Source organism: Anarhichas minor, unplaced genomic scaffold (genome assembly GCF_050575085.1).
Source record: "Anarhichas minor isolate MPS153535 unplaced genomic scaffold, ASM5057508v1 ptg000003l, whole genome shotgun sequence".
NCBI lineage: Eukaryota > Metazoa > Chordata > Actinopteri > Perciformes > Anarhichadidae > Anarhichas > Anarhichas minor.
In genome coordinates, this window is record NW_027466449.1 from 8662426 (window position 1) to 8676161 (window position 13736).

Sequence of the window (13736 nt, forward strand, 5' to 3'; positions counted from 1 at the left end):
ATATATAAAAAGAGAAAAACACAGTGTGTGTGTGTGTGTGTATGAATGAATAATGGATGATAGGTCACAAACTCAGTCATCATTCTCGCAATACACCCCCATTAGCTAAAACTTTGGATGTGTCCTGGTACAGTCGCCCCCCAGTGTGTGACAGTGTGTAGTCATGGGTGCATGTGTGTGCATTTTGCGTGTGAGTTTATGTGAATGATAGCACGCTCACTACCTGCCCATGCCACCACCCCCTCCCTGCTTCCACACGTTGCCCCCGGTAACAAGAGAGTGTGTGTGTGTGTGTGCTGTGTGTGTGTGTGTGTGGGGGGGGTGGATAGTGACCATCTGTCAGTGGCCCGGAGATCAATGGAACTGGAGGGAAGGTGGGAGGGAGGGGGTGAAGGGGGTGAGGGAGTGGTGCAAGGCTAAATATGTGGCCCACTGTGACCAGAGCCTGACTCAATATGCAGCCGTTTTATTTACCGAGTGAAAACACACACCCCACTAGTTCCACTCACACGGCCTTTATTAACGAATGGCTGATTTCGGCGTGAGCCAGGAGATGCCGTGGCTGCGGCATCGACATGAAATATGCAGTTTAGACTCGTTACTACCGCACAAATAGACGCATACACGCGTGGACTGCTTTCAATTTCAAAATAATAGGTTCCCCTGCCAACAGGGTGGTATAGTTAGAGACATGAAACCTGTGAGATAGAGATATAATGAGAGCGGGAGAAGGGAGGCATTTGATAGGTTAATATATATCTAGCTCACTGTGGCAGTGGGTCAGATGGGACTAGGACAAATCATTCCAGTGTTACCTAATGAATCAACAAGAAAACAATGTCAGCTCTGGACCTGCTTACTTCAGCTGCTTCATGCGAGCACACATAGCTAATATACATCCACACAACCACAACATAAACCAATCTTACACATACAAACAAAGCAAATGACTGCCACAGTGGTGAAAACATAGGGATTCTCACCACCTACAGAGCAAGGGCTCTCACCATTGTGTAGTGAAAAGCACTTAACAATAACACACTGACATTATGCTCTGCTGCAATAGAGACTGGACTCATTTAAAATTCACTGTTGATGCTGGAGCTACAGCCAGAGCTGAGGGAACGGTTTGGGTGTAGAGAGGAGAGGAGAGGAGAGGAGAGGAGAGGAGATGTTTACCTGTCATACTGAATCAATAAGTAACTGTTGTTAACATGTTGACATAATCGTACCCTGTCCTAATTGTTGTCATGCTGTATGTGTTCATGCAAAATAAAGATAACAGCAGACTCACCAAGCATCTGGCTAAAGAGCAGCTGCTCCAGGTCTCCCAGAACCGTCACCACTAACTCTGGGTCCACCTTCAGAAAGCTCTTATCCTCTTCACCCTCTATCCCCTTCCTGTCTTTCTTCTCCTCTGTTGACAGAGCTGCACATCTCTCCCTCTCCCCTAGTTTCTTGCCATTAGTCCCAGTGTTCCCTGCTCCATTGGAGTTAGCCTTAGTTGGGTGGTCTGCAGGGTCTATGTCTGCATTCTGGCCTGCTTCAGAGGCCTTGCTAATGGGCTTGACCTCAGCATAGGGTCCCCGTGGTTTACCAGGGGCAGGGATTCGACTCGGCTTGTTCCCGTAAGAAGTCACCGATGGGGAGCAAAAAGGTTTGGTCTTACCCTGGAAAAGAGACTGTTCTGACTTTGAAAGGGTCCGAGAAAGTGGTGGTTTGCCACCCCCAGCCTGAACTGTCTTAATCTGGCCCGGCTTGTTGGTGTCTGTGCCAGGCCGGCTCGCATCATCCTTCCAGCGGGGAGATTGGTACAGGTGCAGCTTCTTCTCAGCATCAGTGAGCACACACAAGTTGTTAAGTGACCGCTGCTTGCGGAGCCTGGACGGATTGGGAACTGGGATAGGGATAGATCCAGCGGAGGGCCGGTAGACCTTGAGCTCTGACCCAGAGGGACGTGAATGTCCCGGGGTAAGAGCGGAAGGCTTGGCCTGGGGCTTCCTAGAGGCCATGGCCTGGGCTGAAGTTTCCTGGCAGGAGACAGCAGCAGACCTCACGTCCAGCTCACTGGGCTTGGCCGTCATTCTAATGTTAGCCACATTAGCCTCCAGCATCCCTCCTGTAGAGAGCCAAGCAACAGCATCAGTGACACACTCTTGAGATACACACAGGCAGACTGAAAGAAATGGAGGGAGAAAAGCAGAGGGGAAAAAAGGTGTGAAAATGCTCAGACTATCTGGTTTGCCCTCCCTCCCTGCCTCTCTGTCTTCAGAGGGTCCAGACTCCCCGCCGTGTGAGTCTGTGGGGGTAACCCCTCTGTTGAAAATGACGAGTGGGTTAGTAGAGTGGCAGTAGCAGTCAAGCTTACTCACTGCTGGTAATCCATGGATCTGCAGTTCTGCGTCCAGTGCCAAAATCCACTTCCTCACAGCGTGTCTGCGGCACCCTGTGCTACAATAGCGCAGCTAGAACAAAACACAGCCCCGACCAGCCTCTCTGTGCCCCTCTCTGCTTCCCTCTAGCTCTGTATTCCCTCCTGCTTGCCAGGCGAGCAGCAGCCGACTGACAGGAGAAACAGTCGCAGCAGCAGCGGCAACACCCCCCTCCTCTTTCTCTCCTCCCTCTACCTCTCCCTCACTCGCCGGTTTGCTCACTCTACCCCCACTGGCTCATTCACCCTCCCTCCACTCTTTCTTACTCCTCTATCCTTCCCTCCTTCTTTCTTGTTGTCTCTCGCTCTCTCTCCACCCACTGGCTGATTCATCCACCAATCCTCTTTCTCTTTCTCTCTCGCAAACACGCATCACAGATGCAGTGTTATACTGAACACTAGTGAAGCAAGAAAGGAAAAAAGAAATAATAGAAGGAAGAAAATGAGAAAGTAAGAAAGGAAAATAAAAGAAGAAAGAATAAAGAAATATTTATATTGAGCCCAGCTGTGTGTGACTCAAACGACGCCACATATCGTAGCCAGAAAAAAATTCTGCTGCTCTATTCATCCATTCATATTCATATTTTCTTATGTGCCACAATCACGAGAGGCCTGCCCATGATTAAGCTGATTCCAATTATCTGGAAAACAACCGTGGCTGCAGCATCAGCTTAGAAGAGAGGAACAGGACACACATTTACCAGTCCCTAATACACAACCAGATAGATCAGTCACTAATCATCCTTCAATTAGTAGCCAACAGACCTCAAATGAGCATCACACCCCCCTCCCTACCTGCATCACATTACCTCTTCACTCATCGCCATTGCTCTTTTCTCATTTCCTCCCTTCCTTTCCTTCCTTCCTCCAGACCTACAGTATGTCACCCTTCCCCCCTTCCAGTTAATATGCACTGGCCGTTACCTTTTGCAGGATATATGTTGATAACAATATCATCCATCTCAGCACAACCATCACGATACCTCAGTGGTAAAAAGCACCATGTACATGAGTGGGGTGTGTGAATGAGTATCGGTGTCACTATATTTATCCTCCCCTGCATGTGTATGAGTGTTGTGTGTGTGTGTGTGTGTGTGTGTGTGTGTGTGTGTGTGTGTGTGTGTGTGTGTGTGTGTGTGTGTGTGTGTGTGTGTGTGTGTGTGTGTGTGTGTGTGTGTGTGTGTGTGTGTGGCTCTGTCTCTGCTAGTGTGTCACATTGATGAGACAGGCTCGGAGAAGCCGAAGCTCCCATCCAGAGACTCCTATAGCTCTGGCTCGGTCAACTACATCATCTCATCGCTCTGGACATCCCATCTCAATCAACACAGGACACAGGAGTAACTCCTTCTTCATCCTCTTCATCATTCCCTTCTTTTACTCGGTCATCATCTCCGATTCTTTGCTCCAAGTATATAGAGAAACTATTCCTGTAATTCCTCACTAAAGAGTTGGGTGGATATCCAATAAGAGAGGGACATTACCGGAGACAGAGAAATAGTATGATGCCGTCATTTCTAATTTTATTTCCATTACAGGTAACCATGATGACGATGTATAAAATGAACTTCAAGCCAATCATTAGTCATTAACAATCAATAAAAACTGTGGAATTATTTTTTGAGTATTAATGCATCCTGTCTGCATACAGGTCTTGTAGTTGGTGGAGTGTTTGTGCTCTGCGTATATTATAATGCAATTCTCTTGTATGCAAGCAGCAATGCCTGCGGCTGTGATGTTATCAGGCCTCCAACTGTAAGTAGGAGTAGTATTCAAGCAAGCAGGCTGTTGGGCCCATTTTCTGTTACATTTGCATAAATTGGTTGACACTTAACCAGAGAGAAAAACAAGCAGGGTCCTGTTTGCTCACATTCCACCCTCAATATTAGATAGGAACTTTAAAAACAGCTCATTTTCCAACAGTAACTGAACTGGCGCCTATTGAGCCCAGAAATGACATCCGTCCATCCATCTGGCTTTGAATGAGTGTGTGTAATACGGGAGCTCAGCAGCAGACAAAACACAGACATACATTGGCTGTTTTATTGTGTAAAGGCTAAAGCCATTCATTCGAAGCAGCTAGCGTTAATAAAGGGCCAATGTTGAGGTGGTTATGCCACACCAAGGCCAGAGCTGTGTGGTGACAGTTATGGGGGCTCTGGGGTCTGGTAGCAGGCCAGTAAGGGGGTAAGGGATATAATTTAAGGCTAATAGGTGCTGTACGTCAGTTCTTATACCTCCCTGATGAGGGATTAAGGTGAGTCAAAGAGAGTGGCCGCGTACAAGGCAGGTCTGTGTGGCGCACAGATGCTCGTGGGGCAGAGACACGCGCCAGTGCCCTTGAAAGCACGTATACACACACAGGTAAAGTGTGTGTTGGCAGCAAACAGCTACTTGTTTGTTCAAGTACTCGTCTCTCTGGCTCCACAGTCTAATCACTTCAATATATGGCTGACGTAAACATATATTCTCTCTCTCTCTCTCTCATACACACCCACACAGAGCCTGCTGTCTGTGCAGGGTGTCTGACTGACCTGAGCAATCTGGCCTGACATCAGAGAAGCTGGTAAAGTGTGATGAGTGCCAGTGCTCTGTATTAGACTACACATTCATCTCATAGCACACTCACACAGCACACTTACACATTCAGTATGCAACAGAAGAGTGTGTTTGTGTGTGTGTTCGAGTGAGTGAGTGAGTGAGAGTGAGAGAGAGCGTGCGTGCGTGCGTGTGTGTGTGAACGCGTTTATGGGCTGACCACAGTAACAGGTAAACAGTTTCATACACACATGAAGACACTTTTAGGCAAAGGTGACAGACAGAGATACAGATATGAATGGATAGTTTGAAAACAGAGCGAAATAGAAGAAGTGAGAGCGACAGACCAACAGACGGACGGATGGACGGACAGACAGAGAGACGGACGGGCAGGCCAAGAGAGGCAGGGTGTTTCTGTACTTTGCATGAGTAAATTTGCCCTAGCATCTCTAAACAGTTATAGGAACAGATTCTCCACTATATTTCTACAGCGTGAAGTAGCCAGTAGGACACACAAACACAGACACTATGTGGCCCATTATAGGCAAGGTTTGAAAGGAAAAGTACTGCGAGAGAGGAGCAAAGCACTGCTGCTTTGGTTGTAATTAATTGTATCAGAGCGACTTAAACTTTAAGAGGAACGATTCCCATTCAACGAAGCAGATGGCATGCGTTTTCACTTTCACCCACTCCCCGATGTCACCTACTCCCTCTTGCATCTTCTTGTTTTGTCTTTTTGTGTCGTAGCACAAGCAAAAAAAAAAAAAAAAAACTGTTCTAAAAATGATATAAGCGTGAACGGGGCGGAGAAGTGGGAAGAAAATAACAAGAGCAAGTGTGACTGAGAATAGAAGTGGAGCGAGATAGAACAGGAAAGAGCAGACACCATTAAAGAAGCCTACTGAATGCTTTTGGTGAGGAAAAAGCAGAAAGAATGTAAGGATGTGAAATTATAATGCAGAAAACAAGGCAATGAGTAAAGTGAGAGGAGGAGGAAGAGGAGGACGAGGAAGGATCTCTATATGTGTGCCAGAGGAGCAGAGGAAGCCTGTAAGACAGAGAGGGGATATCCTGCCTCACCGCCTCGCCACTCCCGCTACACTTGCTTATGTCCGCTAACACGCTAGCGCATAGGGTCCACAGGACACAGGCATGAATACCAGACCATGACACACACATACACAAGGGAAAGGCTCACAGTGACACGCACTCTGGTACTGCACCAACACAATAACATGTTTTTTTTTAATGTCCTGTTGACAGACAAAAAAACTGAGGCGACAACGTGATACATGCAATGAGTGGCTTCCTAGTCTGAGTCAAAAGTGTGACTGAGAGAGGGAGCTTTTCCACAGTGATAACTCTTTGGCAGCCTCACTTCAGTGCTGATGATGCATAGCATGAGTCACTGGCTTAAGCATTCGGACAATCCAGCCACTTAAAGGCTATCCATGGCAATGGTGTGAGCGTATCACTCATACCGACTCCTCATTCCGCAGGCACAAATGTTAAACCAACAAGAACACCACTCTCCCACAGAGCCAATGTCGCACACTCATCATGAATCACACACAGCTGAGAGCTGACGAAAACATCAGCGGACAATCTGGAGAATGTTAGAAAAAGGAGAATACATTTTTAAGGTTTCGCTCTTCGTAGACGCTCTCTCAGTGTTGACATTCTCAGCACGCTTCCCAGGGGTATCCCACAATGCTGTGCTGCAGAAACTGGTTGCCTAGTTACAGCGTGGTGGCAGCCATGGATATCATCAGCAACAGTGTGTATGTGTGTGAGTGTGTAATCTTCCCTTAGTCTGCACAAAAAAAACTACTGTTGCTAAAGTAAGATATAAAGTAGTATGTGTATTTAAACTTATGTTATGAGGACAACATGAGTGTATGATTCAACTAACATCAGGAATCTTGATACTAGAGGTATGTGCTCATTTTGGAGTGTGTCCTTTATTCTCTATGGGTTATTAATTTGACAGATAGATGTCTTTGTGACTCCGTGTGTGTGTGTGTGTGTGTGTGGTCACACAGCGAGGTTACACACATGACTGACTCTATAACTCATCTCCCTGGGTTGGGAGTCACCCCAGAGGTCAAAAAGGATCTTGAGTGTGTGCACTCATTCACCCATTTCTCAATTCACCCTTCTCCCTCCTTTCTCTCCTCCTTCATCTCTCGCTCTATCTAATTCAGATATAGGAAGGAGGGAAATATCCCTGGGGGGAGAGAGGAGGACGAGGTGGCAGCTCTGTCTTAGTCCATTGCCACACAATGGGTGGATGGCTCAGTGTGTCAGACAAATGGGAGAATGAGGAGCTTCTACGTGCATCTGTGTGAATTTTTGACTCATTTTTATCATAATATCCATGTGTGCCTTTCTGCTCACGTATGGATTATGTGCCTCCACATGCACTCACTTTCCCACTTTGACCCAAACATAAAAAAATTGGGCCATCACTTCAGCTTGACCACAGAAGTACAGACAAGTCAAAGTTAGGGTCAAACATGGAGTAATGCATGCAAACCCTAAATAGTGATTACTACCGAGCCTGGCGATGAGCGAGGACATAATCTAGTCCACGCTTATGTCTGATCATCTTCCTAAAGCCACTAAACCACTCATCACTGTCCAACGCCATCTCGGCATATGTCTCTCTGATTAGATTGGCCAAAGAGGATTACACACTGTCTAAGAGTAGATGCAGCCGGGGTTATCAAAGAGCTATCCACTAGGGCATTAAATGGATGGCGAGCATAACATTTATAAATTGCAAGCTGATTTCCTGCCTTCATTGCTAAAGATTTGCTGACTTCTCCAATTCTAAAAGTGATTGCTACAAGGGGGTTTCAAAATGTACTGATCCATGCGAGGGCTCCGCAAAGTGGTGTCTGCAAGACAAAGTTGCCCTGCAGGGTGATGATAAGAAAGCAAAAACATATACTATCTGCATTTATGCTGTTTTAATCTGTATATCTTGACATTTGTAGGTGTCTACAGGCGGCAACCTTTGGTGCAGTTCTACGAAAAGCTACTTGAGGCTGGCACCAAAAGCGAGTCAATCCCCACAGACCCCCATGTATTTACCCAAACTTTAGAGAGAAACAAACATGTTTACAGCCTGGTACAAAAAACGGTTTTGGTCTCTATAGCCAATATCCCCGTTCATGACAAATGTACGTAGTGGGAATTGTTCTAAAACTCACCCATTTAAATTATATTAAGGCTTAAAGCTAGCCTCCACCGACGATCCACCTATGCAAACTGACAATAAAGTTGGATCAACACCTCTTTTTTCAAAACGTGAATACATAAGCTAAATAAAAGGAGGATTTTTTGCAAGACTTTTGTATTTGGCTGCAGTCCAGTTTTAGCTAAGTGTACATAATAAACTGGCAACGGAGTGTATTTTATATACGAATACATTAAGGGAGCTGGGGCATTATTAAATTCAGTGTAACACAGTGCACGGTTGGCTAATGGCCACTGAATATCATTTTTGGATCACCTTGAGAAGTATCATTGAAATCTCTGCTCCAGATCTTGTGCCGGTTTCAAGGGAATACATTTATTTCAAATAAAATGCCAATCCCACACCTGGAAAGTACAATTCTTTTTGTTTTCTACCTGTAAATGTCATTGTCATATGAGAGTGGGTGTGGGATGCTGTGCAGTGTTTATCCATATCCAGATGTACACATGACCTCCTCTTTGTGTCTGAACAGTGTGTGTGTGTGTGTGTGTGTGTGAGAGAGAGAGAGACAGCTGACGGACTTTAAGAGTGTCCGCAGGGAACATCAGGCCATACCCTCACTGGGACATGAAAAATGATACACAGTCCACACATCACATTTATCTTTCAAACACCATCTGTGTACTGTCACACACGCATACATCAGCACACATACACACACACATGCTCAGACATGAACGCATGCTCAAATACATCTCTCCAGAGAGCCCCATGGTCAGGAGGTCTGCGGTCTAATTGAAAGACCACATGGTGCTACAGTCCCATTAAATGTTCAGGTCTTCATTAGGGGCTCCACTAGAAGATCTAAGAGCTGATTATGTTACAGCTGATTCAACCTAAGTGAATGTAATATGGAAAAAATTCAATTTGTGGAAAGCTACTCTTTTACCATCGTCACAAAAGACAACCATAACCAAATCACATCATGAGTTGTCCTTGAATTGTGTGTTCAACCAGAGCCCTCAGCCTTAAAATATTCAGCCTACATACAATCTATCTTTTTTAACACTGTGCACACATTTGTGTTCTGTTCTCTTTCCTCCTTACACAAAAGGAAATCCATCAACCCACTGACCTTATCAGGTCTCCTCTTTTCATCTCTCACCCCTCTCACTCTCTCTTTTCCTTCCCTCCAAACTTTGCCTTCCTCCCTGTTCCCCTCCTTTCCTTTGCTCCCTAAATTACAGTCATTACGGTGTCAGCCCACCCTCCATGTAAATGCAGCTTCGGAGGAGCCTAACACACTTTAGTTCTGTTTCTAACGCCTTCTAGGGACCAATTACAAGGCAGCAACCATAGTTCCCAAGACAGCCAGAGGCCTTTAAAGACAGGGGCTGGTCCATCCCTCCTTTCCACAACCAGCTGGTTAAAACCTTCAAAAAGCTTTTAAAAGCTTTATTCTGGTGGCTACACTTTTAGATAATTTACTGTAATACTTTAGACTGTTTTGGACATAATTTAATATAATTTGATGTCTGAATACGCTTTCTATGTACAGTAAAAATCTGACATTCTAGGACATGGACAAATTTTCATTGTACTGGCCAGGGCCGTAGACCGTGTAAATGTTTTACCGGAGGTCCACTGCTGGCCATCGGGGATGTAAAGAGAAAGTGTTACAATGTTCTCCATCTGTTCTTAAAGGAACAGCGTATAGCATTTAGGGGCATCTATTGGTAGAAATGTAACATAATATTAATAAGTATGTTGTCTAAACAGTATAATCACCTGAAAATAAGAACTTTGTGTTTTTGTTATCTTAAAATGAGCCCTTTATATGTAATCATAGAGCACATAGTCGGACGCCAATACACGAACCAAACACTGGCTTCAGATAGGGCCATTCGCGTTTTCGTGTCCGCCACCGTAGTCCTACACGCTTGATACACGGGTGAAGTTTCAGTTGGTTGCAATTTGACAATTTGACACTGACTGACCCTGTAACTTCACATTTGATCAATTTAACTGATTATCTGATTTCCGTATCAAAATTCTCTCTCACTGCATTTCCTCTTCCTTCTTTCTGTCCAGGCTGACTTCCTTACACTAAAGGTCTTTGGGCAAAACAGGTGACATTAGTTTTTACTGTTGGTGCTGTTGGCATCGTAAATTATTACAAAAACTGAAAACTGGGAATGTTATTACTGAGATATTTGAGACCTCAGATTAGTAATTCATTGTTCTCATATTATTTTTTATCATATTTCACTAACAATCAGCTGACAACCAAAAGCTGACTAACAGGCAGGGACCAGCCAGAGGCAGCCTTCAGAAAACACTTTGAAACAATGTGCCAGATTAATGCTAAACATTGGAAAACTGCACATATTCTGTCAGATGTGTATAAACTAGGAGAGATTTTGGCCATTAAAGTTGAATACACACACTAACTCTGGACTGCACATTTCAAAGCCAGGCAGTCAATCCCCTCCTATCCAACTGACACCACATCACAAAGAATGATTCACTAAGCCACTGATTAAGTCATATCTCACGAAGCACGTCCAAATCCCTCGACTCACACTGACCACTACAAAGCATGACTATAGCTGTGGGTACGGTGCAAACCATTACTCAAAAGGATGGGGAGGGGGTCATGCTGGGACTCTGGCTTTTTAGGTCAATGAAGCTGGAAAGGAAGAACTACAAGAGAGAGGGATGGAGAGAAAGTGTGAGGAAGGGTTCAAAATCCCCAACAGCTCATGGATGTAGCCGAAAAGTATGTGCATAAAATAATACTCTCTGGCAGCGAGTTGAGAAGTGCCCCATTTCATCCAATTACCGACCCACATCCCGCCTGTCATCTTCCTTCATTCTACCATCCTGAGTCCATCTCTCTTTTCCATATCTTCATCACAAGTAGGAACCACTGAAGTCAGCAGAGCTCCAGGCTGAGACACACACAAAGTTACACCACCTGACTTGGTTCCTAAGGCCTGATGAGCAGGGGAGTGACGGATAGATTTAGACAGAGAATGGTTGTTCCTTAGTCTTCAATGAGTCTTTTCACGTTCCACAATGAGACCCAAAGGTCGGCCGCTGGCATCTCCCGCCTGACTTTGGTGCAGTAAGTGCGCCTGGCTGCCAGAACGTAGGCATCCATACCTGCCAAAAGGGCTCTCGGCCTCTTGGCGCCCTGACGCCAACTAGGCAGACAGAACTAGACTGCGAGTTTTGTTCAGCAAAAGACAAAGAGACAAAGGGAAAGTAATGTGTGTTGATTCTTAAAAAACGTGCAAGTATACTCTCATCAATGTTTTAATGTGTGTGTGTGTGTGTGTGTGTGTGTGTGTGTGTGTGTGTGTGTCTAACCTAGTGTTAGGTCATCACAGCAGACTTCTATGGATCCAGATGAGCAGTCACTCAGTCCATCCACTGAAAAATCGCTCCCCTGCGCATGCAGCCTGTTAACACATCATGAACACAGCCGTCAAACGTCTGTTACTGTACATGCAAATCACTGATGTTAACATCGATGATTACAATCAAACGCATAAGCAACTGCGTATGGCAGGAGAAGGAAATTGATGGCCTTCCCTGGTGTGTCACATTGATTTCCTTCATGCAAATTATAGAAACAGAAAATCTCAGATAATGCACAAAGCACTGGGAATAATTTCATCATCATCAAAGTAAAAAGAAGCTCAAGATTTTATGATCTTGCCTTGATTTTTTTTCTACTTCTTTATCTTATAAAGTATTGTACGCTATGCAATAATTAAAAATACATTTCTGCTTTGATTGATTGATTCTTCGTGGATTGAATCATTTAACTAAAACACCACACTCAAGAACACACATAAGACACAGTAACATTGCACTTTTTTAACTTACAAAATTAGATTCACTCTTTTTTTGTTTTCATCCCACGTCATAAAAAAAAGTGTGTCAGAGGACGGTATATTGAGTCAGCCCAGAGGCTGTCAAGAGGACACTTTAACAATCAGCTCTGCTCCAGAAAACCCCAAGAGTGTGTATAAATGCCTGTGTGTGTGTGTGTGTGTGTGTGTGTGTGTGAGTGTGTGTGTGTGTATGTGTGCACACGTACACACACACACACTCACGTGAGAGTATCAGGAGAGAGAGGGGTCATAAAGTGCTATGTGGAGACAGAGTGATCATGTGATAATGACAAGAGAATGGTTTTACAATGGATATCAGTAATTGGGGGCTCTTGATGGAGGTCTTGATAAACTGTTGTATCCATTGTGCGTGAGTGTGCACTACTTACCGGTAGCTGAAGGGAGCCACAGTAGCCATGTTGACTCTGGGTGCGTGTGTCTCCGTGGACGCAGCCTCCTTATCTAGGCTTTGAGCCAACGTATGGACAGCCACCTTGGACATTATTGGCGTGGTGAATGTGATCGGTGGCAGCGGCAGGGGACAAGGAGAGGAGGCTGGACTGCTGTCTTCAGGAGAGCCCATCTCCTCGTCTGATTGGCTAGTGGAGTCACTGCGACCTCTGATGGCGTGCTCGTAGCTCATTTGAGCAAGGGAGGGACGAAGGTAACCATTGTTTGACATGGGGGACTGGGCTGGGTGGTGTTCTGGAGGCTCTTTCTCTCTTTGTGTCATGAGCTCACTCGTTGCCTGGGATTCAGTTCTGGAGTTGTCTCTTCTTCTGAACTGAAGCGGTGGACGCAGGTTGCTAGTCCCCCATGTTTGGTTCTTATTGGTGAGGGTGTTCCTGTTGCGATTGCCGTCATGTGACAACTGTGCGGGGATGTGAGACGGGGAGGGCTTTCCCAGATCCAGTGTGTCTTTGGAGTGTGGCTGCGGTACCCTGCGCTCGGTTAACGGGCTGCTGTAGGCAGAGCGTGACACCTGGGGAGCAGGTAGAGCTCCCATCCGCTGGAAGAGCTGACTCTTCAGGCCTGCGTCTCTCTTCGGGTCCTTACTTTGCCCACGGAGCTCCAGCATCCTAGAGCTCCGTGGGCAAAGTAAAGGAGATTGCCTGGGCGTGTGTGTGGGACTGTGTGTGGGTGTGTGTTTAGGGGTCTGTGTTGACGGCCTGGGCAGGTCACTAGCCTGGCGGCGGGTGTCTGTTTTGGGGGAGGAGGGCAACAGGCTGTGTGGGAGGGGGATTCCTGATGAGAGAGGAGCCCGGGGGGCCGATTTCACATTGACTCCCCCACTCATACTGACCTTAAAGGAGAGACACGGGGAGAGAGACACCTATAATGAGCCAACATGTTGAACACTCATGTTAAATTCATAGTAACAGTATGTAGACTAGCCATCATTGAAAGACCTCCCAAAAACTTTGTTAAGAAGGTACATTACACTGTGTTACAATCGAATCTAAAGTTTAATCCAATCACGTTAACTAGAATTTCCTGTTCTCAATACAGAGATAGTTAATCATCCATGGTATGTGAGCATGTGAATCAAGCACATTTGGACAAAATAAGTCATGGTAAACCATGAGTTGAGCTTATTTTTAGCAAGGCATGGAACGTCTGCACAATCAGATTTGCCTGCTGGGAGTTCAAAAAACAAAAACAACTT

The 13736-nt window shown here is 45.5% G+C and overlaps 1 protein-coding gene across 1 annotated transcript in view; it reads right to left on the reverse strand.

The window, feature by feature from the left end:
* Positions 1-2505, reverse strand: part of nav1a (neuron navigator 1a) — a 64282-nt gene extending 61777 nt beyond the window's left edge. Inside the window, exons 1-2 of the mRNA XM_076096434.1 lie at positions 2373-2505; positions 1295-2119 (exon numbers count right to left, since the gene is read on the reverse strand). Coding sequence (XP_075952549.1) covers positions 1295-2114 — 820 coding nt within the window. The 5' untranslated portion in view covers positions 2115-2119; positions 2373-2505. The remainder of the gene's footprint in view (positions 1-1294; positions 2120-2372) is intronic.
* Positions 2506-13736: the final 11231 nt, after the last annotated feature.